At 41.2% G+C, this 24,278-nt stretch overlaps 1 protein-coding gene across 1 annotated transcript in view; it reads right to left on the bottom strand.

Moving 5' to 3' along the window:
- Nucleotides 1–24,278, bottom strand: part of DNAH5 (dynein axonemal heavy chain 5) — a 276,738-nt gene that overhangs the window by 58,037 nt on the left and 194,423 nt on the right. Inside the window, 7 exon segments of the mRNA XM_070357713.1 lie at nucleotides 5,534–5,716; nucleotides 7,635–7,790; nucleotides 9,341–9,657; nucleotides 10,640–10,775; nucleotides 15,402–15,539; nucleotides 19,132–19,311; nucleotides 22,957–23,160. Of these exon segments, the coding sequence (XP_070213814.1) occupies nucleotides 5,534–5,716; nucleotides 7,635–7,790; nucleotides 9,341–9,657; nucleotides 10,640–10,775; nucleotides 15,402–15,539; nucleotides 19,132–19,311; nucleotides 22,957–23,160 (1,314 nt within the window).

Below are 24,278 nucleotides of genomic sequence, written 5' to 3'. Positions count from 1 at the left end.
AACCTGTGTGCCCTAGAGCCCATGTTCCACATCAAGAGAAGCCATCAAAGTGAGAAGCCTGTGCACTGCAACTAGAGAGCAGCCCCCACCTGCCGCAACTAGGAAAGAGCCCATGCGGCAACAAAGATCCAGCATTGCCAAAAATAATAAATAAATAATTTTTTTTAATTGAGTGGCTCAATGAAGGTACAAATGAAAACAAAAATTCTTTGTGGACATAAAATTCATCTATCACCAGAGTTTTAGAAACAATCAAAGGAAATAGATGGCAGCCTTCACAGTTCTCATTTTAAGGTATCACTCAGGCTTTCATTCACAAAGATTCTTCTCTCTGTACCTTGCAGTGGTAATTAAAATGAAAGGTTAAACAACTGAACTCAGATTTATTTGTTTGTCCACCAAATGAGCTGGCAATAACAATGTCTATTTAGTGTCTTTATTAAGTTATTTTTCATGTCAGTTCCACCAAGTTCAGGTCCTTCTACATCCAAAAGAATTAAATCACACACCTGTTTGCTCATCTGAAATTCTGAACAGTGATGACCCTTGAGGCTTTGCATTGTATGGCCAGTAGAGGTTGTTAACTAATATGAATATTTCTCTCCAAGGAGTATATAGTTCTCTTTCAGTTTCTGTCTTATCCTCTAGGATCAAGATGAGAGAGACCCTAAGAGAATGGGTTTCTTTAAAGGAAAGTTTCTGGAGGGCTACTGGTTTGCTGCCTGTTTAAAAAGGTCTCAATACATCACCTTCTGGTGACAACAGGAATCTGTCTAAATCTACTTACAAGAACAACATCGGATCAACAATTACACAGGACTTTGATGTGAACTTGGACAGCCCATGCATTTAAAAAGACTTCCTTGAAGCACAGAGAAAATCATAAAGTTGCTTAAAAATCTGCCTTCCTTCCATTCATATGCTCTATGGTTTCCATTTGTTTCTTAAGTAAACAAACCTGAGGGTCTGACAGGCTGGACAGCAGAGCATTCGTGAGACCAGATCCTGCGTGATAATAAGACTCCTCCTCACTGCCTGTATTCCCAGAACACTGGACAGCTGGTGAATTTATGGACTCAAAGACGAGTGGCCTTTCCCTTGCATCCTAAGGTACTGTTCCAAGCCTCCTTTCACCAGAAGGATCAACAGAACAGTAAAGGCATAACTCATCCTGACTGAAGAAGTTTACCACTGGTTTCAATGTTTCCCCACATTTAGGGAATTTCTTAGATGCTTTCCAACATTAACCTCATACCTATGGGATTTTCTTAACTTCCAATAACCCCCTCCTTGGCTCAATAGCATTTAATATTGATATTTTTACAATCATTCAAAAAGTGATCACTGTAAAAGAGACTGCATTGTTGCTAAAGTCAAAGAAATAATTTAAATAGGCACAGACATAAGCTCTTATCAACTGAGTCACTAGATGATAAAAAAAATTCCCTGAAAGTACTGGAAATCAACTTAGACCCACTTGCCCAGGCTGCAAAGATTTAGCAGGGTGAGCAGGTTCAGGGGCACAGTGGGCAGAACAGATGCTGCAAAAGGAAAGGCTTCAGGCAGAAAGCAGGCTACTTAAAATCCAGCACAATTAAGTCCAGCAGCTCAGAGCCAAAGAACTGCTGCTTTCAAACTGTGGTGCTGTAGAAGTCTCTTGAGAGTCCCTTGGACAGCAAGGAGATAAAACCAGTCAATCTAAAGGAAATCAACCATGAATATTCACTGGAAAGACTGATGCTGAAGCTCCAATACTTTGGCCACCTGATGCAAAGAGATGGCTCATTGGAAAACATCCTGATGCTGGGAAAGGTTGAAGGCAAGAGGAGAAGGGGGCAACAGAGGATGAGATGGTTGGATGGCATCACTGACTCAATGGATTATGAGTTTGAGGAAACTCCAGGAGTTAGTGAAGGACAGGGAAGCCTGGCATGCTACAGTCCATGGGGTCACAAATATTTGGACATGACTGAGTGACTGAACAATAGCAACAATGAAGCTCACTTCTTGCATAAGACTTTGCTTTAGAGAAAAGAAAATAGCAATTACACGTTGTATTATACTGTGGTTCAGGGTAAGATGGCCCTCTGTTGTTATAACAGAAAGAGTGTCACATTACTCTGACCACACTTCTGTAAGAATCAATTACTGTGAGCCAGGAATGAACTCTGATAATGAGATGATGGTAAGAGAATGAAGTGTCAAGACACTTTCAGCTTTCCCAGGAAGTAAGGAAAAGTCTGGCCTGGGATCCTTACTGGCTTTCCAAGACTGTTCAAAGTCTTCCAATGAGTTAAAGTGCTCCTTACTTCATTTTAAACCTCTGCTGCCACAATTAACGACTCAGTCCTGGAGTTGTTTTGTTGCAACTAAAAATCTGGGAAAACAAATTATTTTTTTCCCAAGGAGACTGCATTCATCTCAGCTGAACAGAAAGAAAGTTGAGGACAAGGATATTATTCAAAGTGCCATCAAAGATCCTTAACCTCCTAAAGCCAACACCACAGGTAAAAGTAGAGTCTGTGTATAAAACAGACAACTAACAAGACCTCAGAGAAGGCAATGGCACCCCATCCCAGTACTCTTGCCTGGAAAATCCCATGGATGGAGGAGCCTGGTAGGCCGCAGTCCATGGGGTCGCTAAGAGTTGGACACGACTGAGAGACTTCACTTTCACTTTTCACTTTCATGCATTGGAGAAGGAAATGGCAACCCACTCCAGTATTTTTGCCTGGAGAATCCCAGGGACCAGGGAGCCTGGTGGGCTGCCGTCTATGGGGTCGCACAGAGTCAGACACGACTGAAGCAACAGCACCAGCAGCAGCAACGAGACCCTACTACAGAGCACAGGGAACTCTGCTCAGCGCTCTGTGGTGACCTGAATGGGAAGGGAATCCAAAAGAGAGGGGATATATGTATATGTTTATGTATATGTGTGCTCAGTTGCTCAGTCATGTCCAACTCTTTCTGACTGTAGCCCACCAGGCTTCTCTGTCCATGGAATTTTCCAGGCAAGAATACTAGAGTGGGTTGCCATTTCCTACTCCAGAGGATCTTCCCTGACTCAAGGATTGAACCCACATCTCTTGCATCTCCTGCACTGGCAGGCAGAGCCTTCACCACTGTGCTACCTGGGAAGTCCATGTATATGATTATGCATATGCATAGCTGATTTGCTTTGCTGTACAGCAAAAGGTATATTGTAGAGCAACTCTTGATGTTGTTGTTTAGTTGCTAAGTCATATCGGACTCTTTTGCAACCCCATGGACTGTAGCCCACCAAGTTCCCCTGTCCACAGGATTTCCCAGGCAAGAATGCTGGAGTGGGTTGCCATTTCCTTCTCCAGGGCATCTTCCTGACCCAGGGATCAAACCTGCATCTCCTGAATGGACAGATGGATTCTTTACCACTGAGCCACCAGGGAAGCCCGTAAAGCAACTATACTCCTATAAAAATTAAAGGAAGGAAGAAAGAATGGAAATAAGAAAGAATGGGAGGAAGGAAGGAAGAGAGGTAGGTAAATAAGTAGATAGATAGACAGACAGACAGATACAGGCAATTATTATTATCCTGAAGACCCTCAAGGATGCCCAGGCTCCACAGGCCTTGTTGTTGATTAAGAATCCTAGTCCTTTCTGAAGTGAGGCTGCGTCAGCACTAAACTACTTCAACCATCTCGACTGAGACTCCAAAAATAAACAACTACATATTTGGAAGGCTGTTATTCCAGTCTGTGGTAGGAACTCTAGCATCAGTTCCTACCACATGGAGGTCACCAACCATGTGAATTGATGAAACTGGATTAAACCCTCTTAATGCAACTTCCAACTACATAACTCTATGATCTGTGTACCATAAATTAAAAATAAACAGAAAAGTGAAATTCAAAGTGTTAAGTCACTCAGTTGCATCTCATTCTCTGTGACGGCATTTAACTGTAGCCAACCAGATGCCTCTGTCCATGGATTTCCCAGGCTAGAATACTGGAATGGGTTACCATTTCCTCCTTCAGGAGATCTTCCCAACCCAGGGATTGAATCTTTGTTCTCCTGCATTGAAGGCAGATTGCTTACTGTCTGAGCCACCAGGGATTTTTAAAATAAATGGAGAAGATTCATAGAAAAGGAAGAGGGGAAGGAGAGAGAGAGAAATATAAATGCAAGGAAGGGCTCAGAGGAGCACGCATGGTGAGACATAGAGAAGAGGTAATAAAGAAAGGGAGGGGCAGATTCCAAAGATTTTGCCAATAGTTTTAACCTAAATAAATCTTCAGGTCAGTGTGGATGGGGGGCATAAATTAAACTGAACTCCTCATGGATATCTAACTCAAGAAGAAAATCAATAGCAACTTTCAGAGTTCACACAGCTTCGTCGACAGAGTCCCATTAAAACCCTCCAGATTTCTTTCCTTACAGCTCAAATGTTCCCTGGAGAAAATGCTGATTCAAAACAAGTAAGTTTATAAATTGTTGGCCATTTCTCATTGAGAGAAAACAGACACGGAATTATGCTTAGAGCGAAATGAAGCCAGTAGCCTTCACAAGTTCCACAGTGAAATCTAGGGTAACAAACTTGCCTTCTTGCAAGATACAGCAAGCACTCTTGGATAACAAATTAGAATTGGCAATGCTGTGCTATCTGTTCCAATGTCCCAGTTTTATATTCCAAAAGCATAATAATGAATCAAATGAAATAAAAACTTAGACATATACTGTGTGTGTGCACATGTGTATGTGTGGTCAGTCGTGCCTGATTCTTTGCAACCGTGTGGACTGCAGCCCTCGAGACTCCTCTGTCCATGGAATTCTCCAGGCAAGAATACTGGACTGGGTCACCATTTCCTCCTCCAGGGGATCCTCCTGACCCAGGGATCAAACCCGTATCTCCTGCATCAGCAGGTGGATTCTTTACCACTGTGCCCCCTGGGAAACCCCAGACATATACTAGAAAGCTAAAATTCAACAGGTGACTAGAACCAGGAACAGAACAAACTTCAGGAAATTTAAGGAGTGTAAAACCAGAACCGTGATGCTGAAAATGAGACAGATATTCTCATAGTTACATCATTCCCCTATATAAAATTAATTGATGATATATGTGATACAGATGCAATGTACGAGATAGATAATTGGTTGTTACTAAAGACACTTGAAAATGAATAATGGAAGAAACACAGGAATTAAAAGGGGGGACTCAACCCCATCACAATGTTCATCATCTTATTTTTGTCAATGAAAGAATCATAATGCGATGCAGAAAGGGGAAGGGCCACACTCTGCGTTTTGTTTAGTTGCTCAGTCATGCCCGACTCATTGTGACCCCGTGGACTGTAGCCCGCCAGGCTCCTCCTGTCCATGGGGGTTCTCCAGGCAAGAATACTGGAGTGAGTTACCATGCCCTCCTCCAGGGGATCTTCCCAACCCAGGGATCGAACCCAGGTTTCCCACATTGCAGGTAGATTCTTTACCGTCTGAGCCACCAGGGAAGCCCTGGTGGGGTTGCATACTTTACTCTGTTGCATACTTTACTTACCTGCTTCTCTGTGAGAATGACTCTCCCCAGTAACTGGTCCTCGAGACCTTTCATAGTGACTGTGAAGTCAATGATGGAGGTCCGAGCACTTATTTCAGGGGTATAGGCTGGATTGGGCAGCTTGGTGGTGATGTAGAGTCTGAAGCCATCCATCACATCTATTTCTTTGTCACCGACTTTCACCTTTGTTATAAAAAGAAAGTTAAAAGTAATAAAACCCAGATACACCTTACTGTGTGTTCTTTTACTTAGAATCTAGTATTGCTTTAAACCACTATACACCTGGAGATCATGTGTATACTTAAAAAGAAATGTTCATTAGGCATTCAGAGGGCTTCAGGCCACTAGGATGAAAAGAAAGAAGGACAAAAGTAAGAGAGGAAAGAGGAAGGGAGAAAGAGAGGGAAGGGGTAAGGGAAGAAGGGAAGGAGGGAGGAAAGGAAATTATCCAACATTTTTTGGTTGTTGTTCAGTTGCTCAGTCACGTCCGACTCTTTGTGACCCCATGGACTGCAGCACGCCAGGCTTCCCTGTCCTTCACCATATCCTGGATCCTGCTCAAACTAATGTCCATTGAGTTAGTGATGCCATCCAACATACATCATCCAATAAAAATAGAAATTGGGGCTCCCCTGATGGCTCAGTGGTAAAGAATCCACCTGCCAATGGAGAATCCCAGGGACGGGGGAGCCTGGTGAGCTGCCGTCTATAGGGTCACACAGAGTCGGACACAACTGAAGCAACTTAGCAGCAGCAGCAGCAGCCAATGCTGGAGACACAGGTTGGATCCCTGATCCAAGAAGACCCCACATGCCAAGGAGTAACTAAGTCCATGTGCCACAACTATAGAGCTTGTGCTCTAGAGCCCGAGAACTGCAACTACAAAGCCCAGTGTCACAACTGCTGAAGCCTGAGCACCCTAGAGCCCATGCTCTGCAACAAGAGAAGCCACCACAACGAGAAGTCCATGCACTGCAGCTAGAGAGTAGCCCCCACTCACCGCACTGAGAGAAAAGCCCAGGCAGCAACGAAGATCCAGGACAGCCAAAACTAAACAAATTAATACAACTATAAATAAATAAATATTGAATTTATTCCATGGGCTTCCGTGGTGGCTCAGCAGTAAAGAATCTGTCTGCCATGCAGGAGCCACAAGTGACATGGTTTGATCCATGGGTTGGAAATATCCCCTGGAGGAGGGCATGGCAACCCATTCCTGTATTCTTGCCTGGAGAATCCCATGGACAGAGGAGCCTGGCCAGCTACAGTCCATGGGGTTGCAAAGAGTCAGACAAGACTGAAGCGACTGAGCACGCATGCACATAGAATTTATCACCAAAATGGTTGTGATCATACTGCAGAAGTGAGATGGATTCAAGACTGATGACATCAGTCATGTACCAAAAAGATATGAAAAGGTTTATTATTCACATGAGAATTTCTGGAGATTCAGGGTAGGCTGCCAAACAGGTCCAAAGAAAAATCAGTTGAGAGAGAAGAGAGGGGCAGGTGTTTTAGGGTTTTACGGAGATCATGGGATGCGACTAGGATGAGGATTCCCAGATATGGTCATGAACAGGGAGTTGCACGGTTTGGATTTCCCACTGTGGCTCAGCTGGTGAAGAATTCGCCTACACTGTGGGAGATCTGAGTTCAGTCCCTGGTTGGGAAGATCCCCTGGAGAAGAGAAAGGCTACCCACTCCAGTATTCTGGCCTGGAGGATTCCATGGACCGTATAGATTCCATGCACTTCATAGTCACTGAAAACAGTGACTTTCACTTTCACCAAAAGAGAGCAGAGCCACGTTTTCTCATCAGCTTGCCCAGATTTGGGATGACACGGGAGAGGGCATGATGGGGCTTGAAAGCCATGCAAAGTCTAACATCAGAATGGAGTCAGGCTTCATGATACAAGTGAAGTAGATGTTCCTAAAAAGGCTACTCTTGATCCTAACTCAGGAAGGTGGAAGAGAAAAGCAAATGCCTCCTGCCCCAGACTTGAATCTGAGTTGATGTTTAATGAGAAACTGTGACCTCTGTCACACTGACCTGGCCTCGTGGAAATTGCTCTGCACACTGTCATTGGCAGGTTTAACCTACCTTAAAGGTAGATCCAGTCTTAATGAAGTTTCTCTCCAAAACATTATCCAGGGCTGGATCTAGTTCCTCCCCAACATCTTCGATAAGCAAGGGTCTTCCGAGAGAAAGACTGTCCTCCAGGTGGTTTCTGAAGTACTTGTGATTTAGAGATGTGATCTGGAAACAAGATCACATTCTTTAGCTTAGCAAATCATCATTTCCTTATCTTTATTCATTTAATTGAAGGGGTTCCGTGGGTAAAGAATCTGCCTGCAGTGCAGGAGACACAGGAGACACAGCTTCAATCCCTGGGTTGAGACGATCCCCTAGAGGAGGAAATGGCAAGCCACTCCAGGATTCTTGCCTGGAAAATTCCACGGACAGAAGAGCCTGGTGGGCTATAGTCCGTGAGGTCGTAAAGAGTCGGACACAAATGAGCAAACAGCACTAAAAGGCACTAAGGGTTGATTTACAATATTGTGTTAGTTTCAGGTGTACAGCAAAGTGATTCAGTTGTAAATATTTTTTTCAGACTGTCACAAAATATAGAAAAAGTTCCCTGTGCTACACAGGAAGTCCTTGTTGGTTATCTATTTTATATATAGTAGTGCATTTATATTAATCCTAAACTTCTAATTTATCCCTCCTCCATCACCTTTCCCCTTTGGTAACCGTAAGTTTGTTTTCTATGTCTGTGGCTCTATTTATATTTTGTATATAAGTTTGTTTATATCATTTTTTAGATTCTACTAATACATATAAGTGACATATAATATTTGTCTTTGTCTAGCTTACTTCATTTTGTATGATAATCTCTAGGTCCATCCCTGTTGCTGTGAAAGATACTACTTCATTCTTTTGTATGGCTGAGTAATATTCCATTGTACAAATATACCATACCTTCTCTATCCATTTCTCCATGGACATTTAGGTTGCTTCCATGCCTGGGCTATTGTAAGTAGTGCTATGAACACTGGAATGTATGTATCTTTTTGAATTATGGTTTTCCCCAGATATATGCCCAAGAGTGGGATTGTAGGATCATATGGTAGCTCTATTTTCAGTTTTCTAAAGAATCTCCAGAGCATTTGACGGCATCATTTCCTTTTACTAGGAAGCAGGTAAAAGCTCTGTGTGACAATACTGCCTTTCCCCACTACCACCACATTTGTGACAAATAATCATGGAATAACTATAGAGTGTCTTTATTTGCCACACACCTAGTGTGACATAGCTCTGCCCTGCTCTGTTTATCAAGGAGAGCCTTAGGCCCTAACAGAAGGGAGTCTGAACCCTTTAATGGACAGCATTAGGAGAGATAAACAAGAATCCAAATAATGCAATTTTTAGGTACTCTTTTATAAATATTAATATCTAAATGTTAATAACAAATATGAAATATGAAATAATTCTCAGATACTGTTTATACTAAATATGAAATAATTCTCAGATACTGTTGACCTGGGGCAATGAAATTGCTTAGTAGCACGTTTCATGCGTGTGCTTAGTAGCTCAGTTATGCCCGACTCTTGTGACTCAATGGACTGTAGCCCACCAGGCTCCTCTGTCCATGGGACTCTCTAGGCAAGAATACTGGAGTGGGTTGCCCTGCCCTCCTGCAGGGGATCTTTCCAACCCAGGGTTCGATCTAGGTCTCCTGCATTGCAGGCAGATTCTTTAGGTTATGAGCCACCAGGGAAGCCCATTTATATTCAAACAAAGATTACCTGGAGTTCATTCTGGTTTTCTTTATTTTTAATCCAGATCTTGCCTTGAGTCTGTGGGTCAATTAGCAAAGGATAGCGAGATGCTTTTGTGACAATAATTCCATTCTGAACAGACAGGTCATCATTGGGCAGGCCTTGGAGGTTCCACTCACTAATGGTAGGAGCATCAATCAACATCTCATTGAGGTTTAGATTGTCTCCAAATGGAATTTCCCGGGCTTTCATTTCCTTCTGCCAGTCATTTAACAGCAGATTGCGAAATTCTTGATTAAAGGGACCAGAATAAGATAGAAAAGCTGTAGCCAACAACACATCCCCTAAAACAAAAAACAAAACACCACTGAAACACTTTATGAACAGCCTTGTAATTCTGCAGAATATAAGTGGCAAAAAAAAAGACAATCATTCTTTTGAATTAAATTTCAGAAACCAAATTGCAACCACAAGTTGCTGTGTCTTGTGAATAAGCAGTAGTTCAGTTCACTGTGAAAAGAGTCCACATGGCCCACAAGTAATAACTGCTGATAGTCAAGCACTGGATTATGTTGATCTTACTGAATATGAGAGGATGACTTCTAACCTCAGAAGACACAGCCTCCATTCTAAATGACCTTGATCTATATGGTCATTCACTCATAGGAGAATTCAAAAATGACCTGATAATAAGAGTTTAAAGGTCATGAATGGGCCTCCCTGGTGGCTCAGACAGTAAAAAATCTGCCTGCAATGCAGGAGACCCAGGTTCAGTCTCTGAGTAAGGAAGATTCCCCTGGGAAGGAAATGGCAACTCACAGTATTCTTGCCTAGAGAATTTCATGGACAGAGGAGCCTGGTGGGTTACAGTCCATGGAGTTGTAAAGAGTCGGACATGACTGAGTGACTAACACATTATCTAAGACAGGTTGCCTAAATGCCAGACCAATATTCATCCTTTTGAAACAGCTGGGTGCACACACACACGCACAGAGGAATTTGAAGTAATGGAGTGTTGATGTATATTCTGATTAAAGCTTAAGTCTGCTCACTCCCTATCACAGTCAACACATAATCCCATTAATAAAGGGATTTGTGTGTGTGTGCTTAATCACTCAGTCCTGTCCGACTCTGCAACTCCATGGACTGTGTAGCCTGCCAGGCTCCTCTGCCCATGGCATTCTTCAGGCAAAAATACTGGAGTGGGTTGTCATTTCCTCCTCGAGGAGATCTTCCCAACCCAGGGATCAAAACTGAGTCTCCTGCATCGAAGGTGGATTCTTTACTGCTGAGCCACCTGGGAAGCTAATAAAGGGACTTACATACCTACAAGTCTTTTAGTTTGTGCTGCAAACTCTTTACTTTGCTCTGTCCATCTTTCTTTTTCTCCTGCCAAGCCTCCGATCAGTGCAGAAGCAGCCTGCATCTTATGTCTGCACCTCTCTGCATCTTCAAGCAAGGTCTAAACAAGAAGAAAGCCTTTTTTCAGAAAAATAGAGCCTGCAGCTCAAAAACATAATTCTAAAACATTATATGTTATACGCCTTTGTGAGAAACGTGAGCCATTTATTTCACAGGAAGCATTAACTTCTGTTTCTATGTGTCTGGGTCAGTCCAGCCTGTGTCTTAAGCCCTATTTATGGAACATAGAGGGATTCCTCAGGAGGGGTCCTAAGCCAATGGGCAGACCCTCCCCAGATTTTCATAAACTGAGATATAATGAAAATTTGCATCATTGATGATTTTCCTATCAAAAATTACAAATAAAATATACGCACACATGCTAATATCAAAGAGCACAGCAAAATGTAAAGACACGCATATCCCCACTTTAAAACGAGAAATGATGGTTCGCATGTTAAAGTTCTAGCATCGCTACTGCTTCGTCTAACTCCATATCTCCTTTGATTTCAGGTGAAACTCTAGATTGTCTTGAGGTTGTGGAGTCCTGAAGCTCATTCACAAACTCCAGCCGCATTAACTCAGCAGCCCCCTACCTGTTGCTCTTGTGTCAATAAAAGACCTCTAACTAGACTTCCACACACTGTTGGGCTTCCCAGGGGGCTCAGTGGTAAAGAGTCCGCCTGCCAGACAGGAGACCTGGGTTCAAACCCTGGGTCAGGAGGATCCCCGGGAAAAGGAAACGGCACCCCACTCCGGTATTCCTGCCTAGAAAATCCTATGGACAGAGGAGCCTGGTGGGCTACAGTCCATGGGGGTCACAGAGAGTCGGACACAACTGAAGTGACTTCACAGCAACACACACTGTTGCCCCTCAGAGCTTTGTTCTTAAAAACAAATGGCTCCGTATATGTAATTATGGCTGATTTGTGACGTTAAATGGCAGAAACCAACACAACACTATAAAAATTCTTTAAAAAAATTTTAAGGGAAAAAAAAGCAAATGGTTCAGTTTCTCAATATTGAAGAGACAGCTGTTAATTCTACCTGTAAAAATGTATATTTATGAAACAATAATGGATATGGATAAAGATTTAGCTATATGACAAGTCACTGGGAGTTCATATAATATTCACACATATTTATATAATATATATGGCATACACATATGCTAAATGTCTAACAATAGAGGATTATTTATATACTTTATGGTATATTGTGAATAAGAATACTCTAAAGCCATTAAAATATAATAATTATGAAAAATAATCATTAGTTAAATTTCATTTATAAAGCAGTATGTACTGAATGATCTGTTACAGTTTTACATGAATTTAAAATATATGTAAATCAGACATATGTGTAGATACAAAATGATAAAGAGCAAGATATTTTTAGGCTTTATCACCAGGGTTACCTATGTGTATTTTTTATAAAGAAACACAAATTGCTTTTGTAATAATAGCGTAATACCGTGTTTTTCAGAAACAAGATACTTGTTCCAGTTTGTTCTAGTCTGCTCAGTTTTCCTTCCCACTAGAATTAATGCAGAAAACCCAAAAGCCCAGCTGAGAGGTGCACCCACACCTGTACACCATCCATATTTGTTTGTATCTCCCCAAAACAAAAGATGTCAGCTGGAAGTATCATATGACATCATTGTTTTCTTGTAATTGTTGTTTAGTCACTCAGTTGTGTCCAACTGTTTGCAACCCCATGGACTGTAGCCCTCCAGGCTCCTCTGTCCATGGGATTCTTCAAGCAAGAATACTGGTGTGGGATGCCATGCCCTCCTCCAGAGAATCTTCCAGAATCAGGGATCAAACCCACATCTCCTGCATTAGGAAGGTGGGTTCTTTATCACTGAGCCACCAGAAAAGCCCTTATTTATATCTGTTTACCTTTAAAACAAACTTTTCATATGAAAAATTTTTAATATTGTTATCCTCCCTAAGTTCCCCATCCCCACTTCTGTGTGGCTGAATATAAACTGGCCAACCTCTCCCCTCCCGGCTGTTGCTTTCTGGAAGCCCAGGCTCCTCGGAGGGGATTGGGAAATGGGAGATGGGAGCAGACAGGAGTGAGAAATGAATTTTCCCTCTGAGCCTGGCGGGGGGAGGGTGCAGAATTCCTTGGCTTCCATGGGTAGTACTCCTGGCTCTCTCTCTCCCAATGCCCTAGAATATGACCAGATTCCTGGGGAAGTGGGCCCTCCACAAAGCCCTGCCCTGTGCACAGAGCAGCAAGACACACACTCCTCCAGGGACTGCACACCTGGGTAATGAGGTCACAGTCGTGACCATGGATCGAAGACTTGAAACCCTCCCCTGCCTCCCTGTAGTCTGTAACCCTGGACTCTCATGGAGCCCCATGGAGGAAGAAGCAACACCATGACTAAAGGTCAACTTCACGCCAACCTGTTGCGGGCAGGCCAGCACATGGCCAGATTTTGTTTTCTTACGAAAAATACATGACATTTGTTGAAATTCAAAATTTTAAGTTAAAGCCATACCTTTATAGTAGCTGTACTTACATGGTCCTTATAATTGCTCACCTAACAAATAGCAGATACTCGAAAACTAAAGAGCTTGAGTGAACTAATGCAAAATTGTTAAAACTGAAAGATAATAAAATGAGGCTGTAACACATGTTTACTACATGTAGCAGCGCTTCTCAATGTGAGTGTCCAAATGTTAGAAATTAACAGGCCTTCTTCATAGTTTCTAAAGTAGTCTTTCAAACTGCAAAGTGAATTTTCTCTTGATATTATAAGTGAATTCCATAGACCATAAGTAATAAATCCAAATGATGATACATAATTACTTCTCCAAAATTTCTATAAAGCTCTTATTTTGCTTTCAGGAGACTTATCTTTAACAGAGAATACCACACATCTTGCACACTGTGCAACTGATGTTTATCTAAATTCGCTCATTGGGACTCTGTAAAGAGACAGACCAACAGAGCAGAAATCTCAATCCAGCCAAGCGACAACTGAGAAGCAGCAAAGGTTCTAAAATAAATCATCAAGGAAAGCACAGGGAGAATCTAGATCTTGTTTTCCAAATGTAGGCTTTATCGGAAGCAGATAGAGATTTTGTGAGGACAGATGCTTACATAATCTGGGGATCACTTTAAGAAAATCATTAAAGAATTTTTGCAAATACAAAACAGCCAAGTGAACATGTAATGAGAATCAGCAGGGAAAAAGCACTACAAAGTCCTGATGGTGAAGAACTCAGGTCCCTTTCCCCTGGGATCTCCAGGTATTTTATCTGAATAAAATACTCTCCCCATAGACCTCTCCATGGCTCCCAGTAAACTCAGCATTTATGGGGCCTGTGCAAGTGAGGGAAAATGAAGCTTAAGCTACATTAGGTTTATGTTACATCTGCCTTGATTTCCAGAATGAAGGAGGCCCCAGTGGAACTGGAGTTAATATAAATCAATGAAAGAGCTTGCTGCTCAGTGGAGAGGAAATATACAAACTTTGATTTTGAAGAGTGCTAAATGTATGGATGTGAGAGTTGGACTGTGAAGAAGGCTGAGCACCGAAGAATTGATGCTTTTGAACTGTGGTGTTGGAGAAGACTCTTGAGAGTCCCTTGGAATGCAAGAAGATCCAACCAGTCCATTCTAAAGGAGATCAGCCCTGGGATTTCTTTGGAAGGAATGATGCTAAAGCTGAAACTGCAGTACTTTGGCCACCTCATGCGAAGAGTTGACTCATTAGAAAAGACTCTGATGCTGGGAGGGATTGGGGGCAGGAGGAGAAGGGGATGACAGAGGATGAGATGGCTGGATGGCATCACTGACTCGATGGACGTGAGTCTGAGTGAACTCCAGGAGTTGGTGATGGACAGGGAGGCCTGGCGTGCTGCGATTCATGGGGTCACAAAGAGTCAGACACGACTGAGCGACTAAACTGAACTGAACTGAAAGTTGCAAAACATGCAGAGGTTGAGAAGGCTGTGGGTGGTCTCTGTGACTGGGACACAGCCATGTGGTCAGGTTGGTCCAGCAGAGAGGCCTGAAAAGACATCAGATGATCAAGATCTAATCTAGTCCTAGGATCAATGCCTATGATCAACAGCCCTTCTCTTGTCCTTTCTAGACCTAAGTTCCTTTCCTTATTGTTTTTATAATTTTCATTTTGTTTTAATTTTTTTGCTGCACCGTGTGGGATCTTAACTCCCTGACCAGGGATTGAACCCACACTCCTTGTACTGGAAGCACCAAGTCTTAACCATTGGACCGCCAGGGAAGTCCCCTAAGTTTCTTTCTTTAAAATGAGAATAAAATAAAAATATCTACCCTGCCTACCTTGAGAGATTGTTTAAAGATTAAACGAGATAAAGTGGGAGGATGTGATTTGAAAAACATATCAAAAATGCTGCACAAGATGCTGCGTTCATCACAATATACAAGAAAACCCTGAACATCCATGTTCCAGCAGTGACTTCTGTTTTGGCTGAATATCCTGACCTCTCACTGAAGGTCCTTGGTGTCTGCTAGAAACAAACTCCAGGACTTGATGAAGGCACATGTGCTGTGTGTCCATGTGTGTATGTATGTATGTACACACGTACTGCACATCACTTAAATGAATCCCTGCTGGCAATCAAACCCTTAGAGAGAGAAAGCAGGAAGGAACGAAGGGCTGACCACAGTGTCAGAGGACAGTCACCTGCTTTTCGGTCATGGCCTGCTCATACTCAGCCTGCACCACGTCCAGCTCGGCTTGCTTGTCGTCCAGCTCTGCCTGGGCCTTCTGCAGATCCTGCATGGCCAACATGTAGCGGTTCTCCTGCACCACCAGGTTGGCCTGCACAAGACACACACAGCATGAAGGGACAGGCAGCAACCCAGACATCCAGTCGCATCTGAGAACTCAGGGAAGTCCATGCTGCACCTTTTCTTTGTTCTTTGAGAGTCTTCTCAAATTACATTATCAAGGCCAAGTCTTCATGTGAACTTGACATGTTTGTAAGCAGACGATTATAAATCATTAAGAGAGAGTCAGCAAACTTTTTCATAAAACTCCAGAGTAAATATTTCTGGCTTTGGGGGACAAGATGCAAAATCAAGACTTTTGTTTAAGTACTTAATTTAAAATTCTATGAGCTGTACAAATACAGGTGGTAGGTTAGCTTTGGCCTGTGGACCATAGTTTGCCAGTCCCTAAATTCGAACGCTGTAATAGGAAATACATAAAGGCAAATTGCAGATTATTTTAATATTGAGTTGTAGGGGAAAAGTTGAATATTTAGAATATTTAGCTAAATTTAATATTTAGAATATTTAGCTCTCATTTGCCAAGAAGAGCTCATCACTGTTAATGAAGATGTTAAAACAAGACAAAGAATGAAACATAATTATTCACTGAATATAAAGATCTAGGTTTTCGTGGGTAGAGATGGACTTGACGGTATTCCTGTAATTCTCATATATTCCTTGCTTTCAAGTAAGGAATTGATACTTGAGCTGTGACCAAATAAAAATATTAGTTTTAAGGAAGCTAAATTAGACTCAAAAGACATAATCAAAAGTAATATTGGGGGGAAAAAAGCAATATTTGGAAAAGGTGATGTAGAAAATAGTCTGTGCTTACAGGAATTTAAATTTTTTTGAAAAAAATTTGAAACCTAAATTCCCTCTTTTAAGTTTTTAAAATGGCAAAACTGACTTTAATGGGGAAACCCAATACCAGCATGATATTATTTCTGAAGTGTTTGAGAAGAAAAGATTATCTTAAAAATATTCTTTTGAGATAAGTTATTTTCTTATCTGATAACCCCAGGTTCCCAAATTTTGGCAGAATAATTCTTTAAAGGAATATCTAGTTCCATGACTAGAGACAATGACAGCAAACGCATGGCTTAAAAATTACAGTTTACAAATATTCTGACTCTTGGGACATTTGTCTTCATCTCTGCTCTAAGAAGAATCTGTTGCCACGACTTAAACAAGGAGGAACAGCAAGGCTACTCTGTCAACTTACTATAAAGCCACCCACTAATGTCAAAGTATCACAGTCCCCCAAACTTTGGATATTTTCAAGGACTTTCCTCAGAAAAAAAAAAAATAATAATAATCTTTTTAATGAAGTATTCAAAAGATATAATCAAAGGGTATAAAAATCATTCAAATCCAACTGCTCACATTAGGAGCTGTAGGACTCTATTAAGATTACTTAAACTCTATGAGCCTCAGTTTCTCCATTAAGATATTGAAAAACTACCTGCTAAGATTTATGAGAGTGTGTTGTGTGCATATTAAATATGATAGCATGTAAAAACCCAAGTCTGGGACCTGGTCTATAATAAAAGTTTAATAGATAATAATATATTAATATCACTCTTCTAAAGATCTTTTTGATATAGGCTATTTTTAAAGTCTTCATTGAATTTGCTACAACATAGCTTCTGTTTTATGTTTTGGTTTTTTGGCATCAAGGCATGTGGGATCTCTGCTCCCTGAGCAGGGATGGAGCTCACACTCCTGCATTGGAAGGCAAAATCTTAACCACTGGGTCACCAGGGAAGTCCCTCCATAAATAATAGTGTTATTATCTGTGTTCAATATTTAAGGCTCTACTGTTGTAATGTTCTGCTTATGTGAACTCATATTTACTAGTTTTCACAGAGTTTCTAAGGAGAAATCTTATTAGAATGAAATTGAATAGAATTTAAATTGAAATTCTTGTCATCAATATTTGTTTAAATTTATCCACTATTAGAAGTCACTTGGCCTGTCTAGAGGAATTGTAAGATGAAAGAAGAGTCTCTCAGTGTCTCCATCACTAATGAGTGGTAAAGAGGTCCCCACTGGAGTCAAAGGAGTGTCCTCAAACTCTTCACTTGGGAAACGAGAGAAACCCCTTCAGAAATCAGTGAAGTTAGACCCTTTGGTCTGTATTTCTTAATATACTGAGCACAGTTGCCCAATGAGACTGCACTTTCTTTGTCTTCTACTTCTCTCTATGCAATGAACATGTGGGATCTATGTAACTATGTTTATTTTTATGACAATGGCAATTAGGAGGGACCTGACAAACTAGAGACTTCCAGACACTGGATGCTACTAAGAGCACAGGAGGGCACCCCCAGAACAGGCTTCTCAGAAGGGAAGCATAGGTTCCAGGGACAACCAGAAGGTCCCCACCTGCTGTTCCCTTCACGTCCTACTGCAGGATGTACGTTGTCCTGGGACTGGATGGAGCCTGAATTCTACCAAACATAATGGAGGAGATGTTGTTCTTCATAAGCCTTGTTTAGAATGTCCATTATTTTGTACTGATTTTAACTCATTTTATTTCAAGTAATTACAACAAAATAAAAACTCCCCCTTGTGAATTCAAGTGTAATTCCTTTGGAGACACTTATGTATGCTTACCCACTGGAAAATTTTGCAAAGGATGCCCTATACTTTTCACTGGACTCAGTGGTTCAGTCAGTATCAAAATAGCCAACTGGAGTCTTCAATGGTCCTGAATCCATAGTACCTGACAGCATGACTTGAACTATTTGCTCTAAAAATCTCTAAGCCAAATGAATCCCTTCTGTTTTAAGTTCCCCTAAGACCTCCAGAGACTCCCCACTGACTAAATGCTCCGGGTATGGTAATAATGAGAAAATAAAATGGAACTTGAAACTCTCTCCCTATCTTCTTTTTATTCTTGATTATTTTTAGCATGATTATTAAGTTCCTCAGGTAGTTTGTAAGGATAAGAGGATTTTAGTTGATGGTTGAAAGATATCAGACTTATACGAAAGCAAAATAATCAACCAAACCATTAGGTGTAATTTTTGAGGCATTAATATTTTATTCTCAAAACATGTACTTGCCTCTCCATCTGCTAAAGACTCACTAAATGGTGTGGAGACATGGACAAATAAAGCTGAGAAATTCAATAACTCAGAGAGAAACAGTGGCATATTGTCAGCCCACATTAAATAAAGGATGCTAGTCAGTCTCTTTCCTGAGGGTCAAAGGGAGAGGGAATACTATGTCACCTCTGAAGACAAGTCCAGCCACCAGTGACTGTGTCCACCCTGCCTCATTCATAGGACTTCCTGGCAAGAGCTCTTGGACATTACTGGTGGATCCTATGCTATAGTTTTCTGTGTTTCTTTTTCTCAAGTTAACACTGTCAGGGGGCGGAGGGGAAATGTCCAGCAGCCCACAGTGGACTTAGTATCCTTGTAGAGTCCATGCTTAAGGCCCATACAATTCCAGTGGCAGGAGGATTACAGAGAAGAAAGAAACATGCTATGCTTGGCCAGTCCAGTACCAGCTCTTATCATAGACTTGAGACTAATAACACCTAAGACTCCTTTGCTGCAGGAAAGACAAGCCCTGTTGACCCAGAGACCCCCTGCTGGCACACATCCTGAAGCCCCACCAAGGAAGCTTACCTTCAGAGGCAACACCTCTCTGTTGATGGAAAAGAAGGAAGCCATGGCCTTGGTCCAGGAACAAAGACCCGCTACATTCCCACACACTCGTTTCGCGGTTTCAATGTTGTAGTCTGCCATTTCAAAGTAAGGATTCAAAAATTCTATCACTTCTTCATTGATTGTGTCTTTCGGGAATTGCTGTGGAAGAATGGAGTGAAATAGTTAAAATGCTTTTGTCCATTAAGTCATAATCACATTACACTCATGATACCATTGAAACAAACAGTTAAATCCAAGAATGGATAAATATCTTGTCGATTTTTCAGGATATTAGGCAAATAAAATGATACATATATTTAGCATTGCAAATAAAGTAGATATGTAAAGTGTATATATTTAGACATAAATATTTAGCATTTAGCAGCAACCGAATGCTTAACACATTCAAAGAGAGGTTCTATTAAACTCACCTGAAATGTGACGAAAATCAGTGGGACATTAAGCCTTCAGGGTGATGAATTAATTTTTAATCACTGAACTATCAAGATTATGAGAGAACTTTTCTCTTCTGGAGGGATAAAATTTTAAAATAGTAACAGAAATGGAGTAAGAGTGCCTTCTTGCATTAAAAGAGAAGACTGACCAATCAGTGGAATTGGACCTTTTAAAAATGGTGTTTGATCATCTCAATGAAGATAATTAAATGTTTTCCAAGTAGAAAGAAATGTAGCACCTAAATAATTCATAGAAATAAGTCTGCACAGAACATACCTAGCACAGAGCAAAACTTACCTTTATTCAGACCTCCTTAAAATCCAAGTTTCTCTTGTGAGACTTAAAAAATAGTGAAGCCAGAAGAATATTTGGGAGCAGTGGAAGGATGGCGGTGACAGAAGGCAAATAGCAAAGTAGCTTCCAAGAACAGTGGCTCTGCAGCAGGTATATAAGGCAAGTCTGATGCCACTGCCACGTTTTTCGGTGAGTATTTTTTGAGCCCCACCCCCTACCACCACTGCTCTTCACACACTCATAATCAGATTAATCGCCACCCACTCTCCACCCAAATAGCATGCTATTCCTTCACAGGGCACTTACATCTCAGAGGCTCATATTTCAATTATCTGAAACAAGTCTGTATAACCCACCGGTTTCAGAAGCTACTTCTTGTTAGAGCTGCTGCAAAAGGCCCCACAAGATGCTCTGGCCACAGTAGCCACATGGGCAACACTGAATTAAAAACTGCACAAAACTGAAAAAGACATACACCCCAGTGTTCACAGCAGCACTGTTCACAGCAGTTAGGACATGGAAGAAACCTAGATGTTAACCAACAGATAAATGGATAAGAAGTGTGGTACATGTACACAGTGGAATATTTCTCAGCTATAAAAAGGAATGCATCTGAGTCGGTTCTAATGATGTGGACGAACCTAGAGCCTATTATACAAAGTGAAGTAAGTTAGAAAGAGAAAGACAAATACTGCATTTTAGCATATATATACGGAATCTACAAAGATGATCCTGATGAACCTATCTACAGACTTTTGAACACAGTAGGGAGAGAGAAGGTGGGATGATTTGAGAGAGTAGCATTGAAGCATATATATTACCATAGATAGACAGTGGTAATCTACTGTATGACACAGGGAACCCAAAGCTGGTGCTCTGTGACAACTTAGGGGGGTGGGATGGGGAGGGAGGTGGTAGGGAGATTTAAGAGGGAAGTGATATATGTATACCTATTGCTGATTCATGTTGATGTATGGCAGAAATCATCATAATATTATAAAGTAATTATCTTTCAATAAAAATTAAAATTTTAAAAAGAAACTATGAAAAAATTTTAAAAATAAAAACTGAATGAAAGACAGTGCTGAAGTTACTGTGTAAGGTATGGATGGGGCTTGGGAATCCCAATCAGTTGTCTCAAGATCTAAATATTAAAGATAAAACAACAAAACTTTCAGAAGAAAAGATAGGTGCATTTATTCTACCCTAGAGACAGGCAAAGATTTACTAAACAGAACACAGAAAGCACTATTAAGGAAAATATTGATAAACTGGACTATACTAAACAAGAACATCTGCTTACTGAAAGACACAATTACTGGAATGAACAACTAAGGCAGAGAGTGAAAGAAGATATTTGCAAACATACAGATGACAAATTACTCATATTTTACATATAAAGAAACTCTAAAGCTCTAATGCTTATAATGTCATATTTGAAAGAGAAACTTCTACTCTGAGGAGATACTTAAGGTGGATGAAACTGGAGCCTATTATACAGAGTGAAGTAAGCCAGAAGGAAAAACATAAATACAGTATACTAACGCATATATATGGAATTTAGAAAGATGGTAACAATAACCCGGTGTACGAGACAGCAAAAGAGACACTGATGTATAGAACAGTCTTATGGACTCTGTGGGAGAGGGAGAAGGTGGGAAGATTTGGGAGAATGGCATTGAAACATGTAAAATATCATGTAGGAAACGAGTTGCCAGTCCAGGTTCGATGCACGATGCTGGATGCTTGGGGCTGGTGCACTGGGACGGCCCAGAGGGATGGTATGGGGAGGGAGGAGGAGGAGGGTTCGGGATGGGGAACACATGTATACCTGTATGCGGATTCATTTTGATATTTGGCAAAACTAATACAATTATGTAAAGTTTAAAAATAAAATAAAATTAGAAGAAAAAAAAATAAATAAAATAAATAAATACAAATTTTAAATATATATGAAGAATATTGCTGCTAAGTCACTTCAGTCGTGTCCGACTCTGTGCGACCCCATAGACAGCAGCCCACCAGGCTCCCCCGTCCCTGGGATTCTCCAGGCAAGAACACTGGAGTGGGGTGCTATTTCCTTCTCCAATGCATGAAAGTGAAAAGTGAAAGTAAAGTCAATCAGTCGTGTCCGACTCTTAGCGACCCCATGGACTGCAGCCCACCAGGCTCCTTGGTCCATGGGATTTTCCAGGCAAGAGTACTGGAGTGGGGTGCCATTGCCTTCTCTGATGAAGAATATTACTCAGACTTAAAAAAGAAGGGAATTCTGCCATTTATAACAACATGGACAGATCTGGAGGGCATATGCTAAGTCAAATAAGTCAGACAGAGAAAGACAAATACTGCCTGTTATCACTTATACGTGGAATTTAAAATAGTCAGACTCACAGAAGCAGAGTAGAATGGTGGTAGCTAGGGACTTGGGGAGGAGAAAGGGGAAGATGCTGGTCAAAGGCCAAGGGTCAAAGTGTCAGTTATACAAGATGAGAAGGTGCTGGGGACCTAATGCACAGCCATGTGAATATAGTGAACAATACTGTATTATATACTTGAAATTTGCTGGGAGACTAGATCTTAAGTGTTCTAACCACCAAAAAAAAAAGGAAAAATGATAACTATGTGAGGTGATAGATATTTAATTAGATATTTATTGGATTTAATGGATGGATTAAACCCAGAGGATGAGATAGTTGAATGGCATCATCAACTCAATGGTCATGAGTCTGAGCAACTCCAGGAGATAGTGAAGGACAGGGAAACCTGGTGTGCTGCAGTCCATGAGGTCGCAAAGAGTCAGACATGACTGAGTGACTGAACAACAACAAATGGATGGACTATGGTGAAAGCATTTCACAATGTATCAATACAAACATCAAAACATCAAGTCATACATCTTCATTATAATACATTTTTATTTATCAGTTATACCCCAATAAAGATGAAAAACAGTAAGTTAAAAAATATGCATGCAAATTCATTTTCTGTTAAAGGATCCAGACACTCCAATGAAATCTGAGTCCCCTCTTAGCCCATCATTACTGAACTACCAACCTGCAAATTCTGTAGAAAGTTCCCTGCTGTCATCAGTTTTAAAGATTCCTGCCAGGAAGGAACTGTGCAGCTTTTCTCCAGATCAATTTTCACTGCATTGACTTTCCTCTGAAACAGCAGCAGCACACAATCCATGATCCTCATGATGAGATGAGGGGGTCGGCCTAGCGTGCGGACAGTAGCGATGTCGGAAGGCTTGATGGTCTGGGGAGGAGAGGAGGTTATCATCCAGTCTTGAGACAGGAAAAGTGGAAACAAACATTTACTCTCCAAAGACTGCTATAGGAAGTCCCCTACCTATGAGCAAGTTCCATTCTGTGAGCACATCTGTAAGTCCAATTTGTTTGTAAGTCCAACAAAGTTAGCCTGGGTACCCAGTCAGTGACATAGTACTGTACTGTAATAGGTTTATAATACTTTTCCCACAAATAATACATAAAAAGCAAACAGATACAAAACACTTTTAATCCTGCAGTACACAGTACCTTGAAAGGTACAGTAGTAACAGGACAGCAGCTGGCACACAGGGGCTGGCATAGAGTGAATAGGCAAGAAGTGTCACTGACTAGAGGAGGGAGAAGGGGTGGGAGATGGTAGAGCTGAAGGATTGTCAGCAATAGGAGACGGAGGGCAAGTCGGGGTTTCACTCATGCCTGACACTGATAGAATCCACATTCGCATCTTTGAAAGTTCACAACTTAAAACATTCATATATATGTAGGGGACTTACTGTACTTCAACAGAGGAGCGCAAGCATTTTTAAGTTTGATGCAGTCATGAGGGCTAGAAGCATATTTAATCCCAAAGAAACACACATCCCCACAAGTTCAAATTTTTACAATGCAAAGTGACAGCCAGAGGAGACACAGTGAGAGACATGTTCGCCCTCTGATAAGGAGCCGTGACTTCTCTAAAATTGTAACAGCCACTTAGTGTCAGAAAAGGAAGCAGATCTGAAAGGAAAAGAATCATCAGCTCTACAGTAGATTCCAGCGATTCTCAACCAGGGAAACTCCAGGACTTGCACTGCTCTTTTTACTCATTAGTTATGTAGGTCAAGAATCTGACTCTCTTACAGCTCGTCACCTTGGACCGACATCAGCGGGTAGCCGCAGGGCTGCCAGTTGCATAATTAGAGGTTTCTTAGCTGGAAACTGACCTTTAGATGATGGAACATGAGCAACAGGAATTTCACTAAGCTCTTAGAAAAGTTCTGTTCCATACAAAGGTTCTTATACAGTAAAGTACTTAACAGTCACATAGATGTGTTGTGGTCGATAATAAGTGTTCTATCAGTTCTATCAATGGAATAAGCATTGGAA

Source organism: Bos mutus, chromosome 20 (genome assembly GCF_027580195.1).
Source record: "Bos mutus isolate GX-2022 chromosome 20, NWIPB_WYAK_1.1, whole genome shotgun sequence".
NCBI lineage: Eukaryota > Metazoa > Chordata > Mammalia > Artiodactyla > Bovidae > Bos > Bos mutus.
This window is presented reverse-complemented; position numbering and strand designations above follow the sequence as displayed.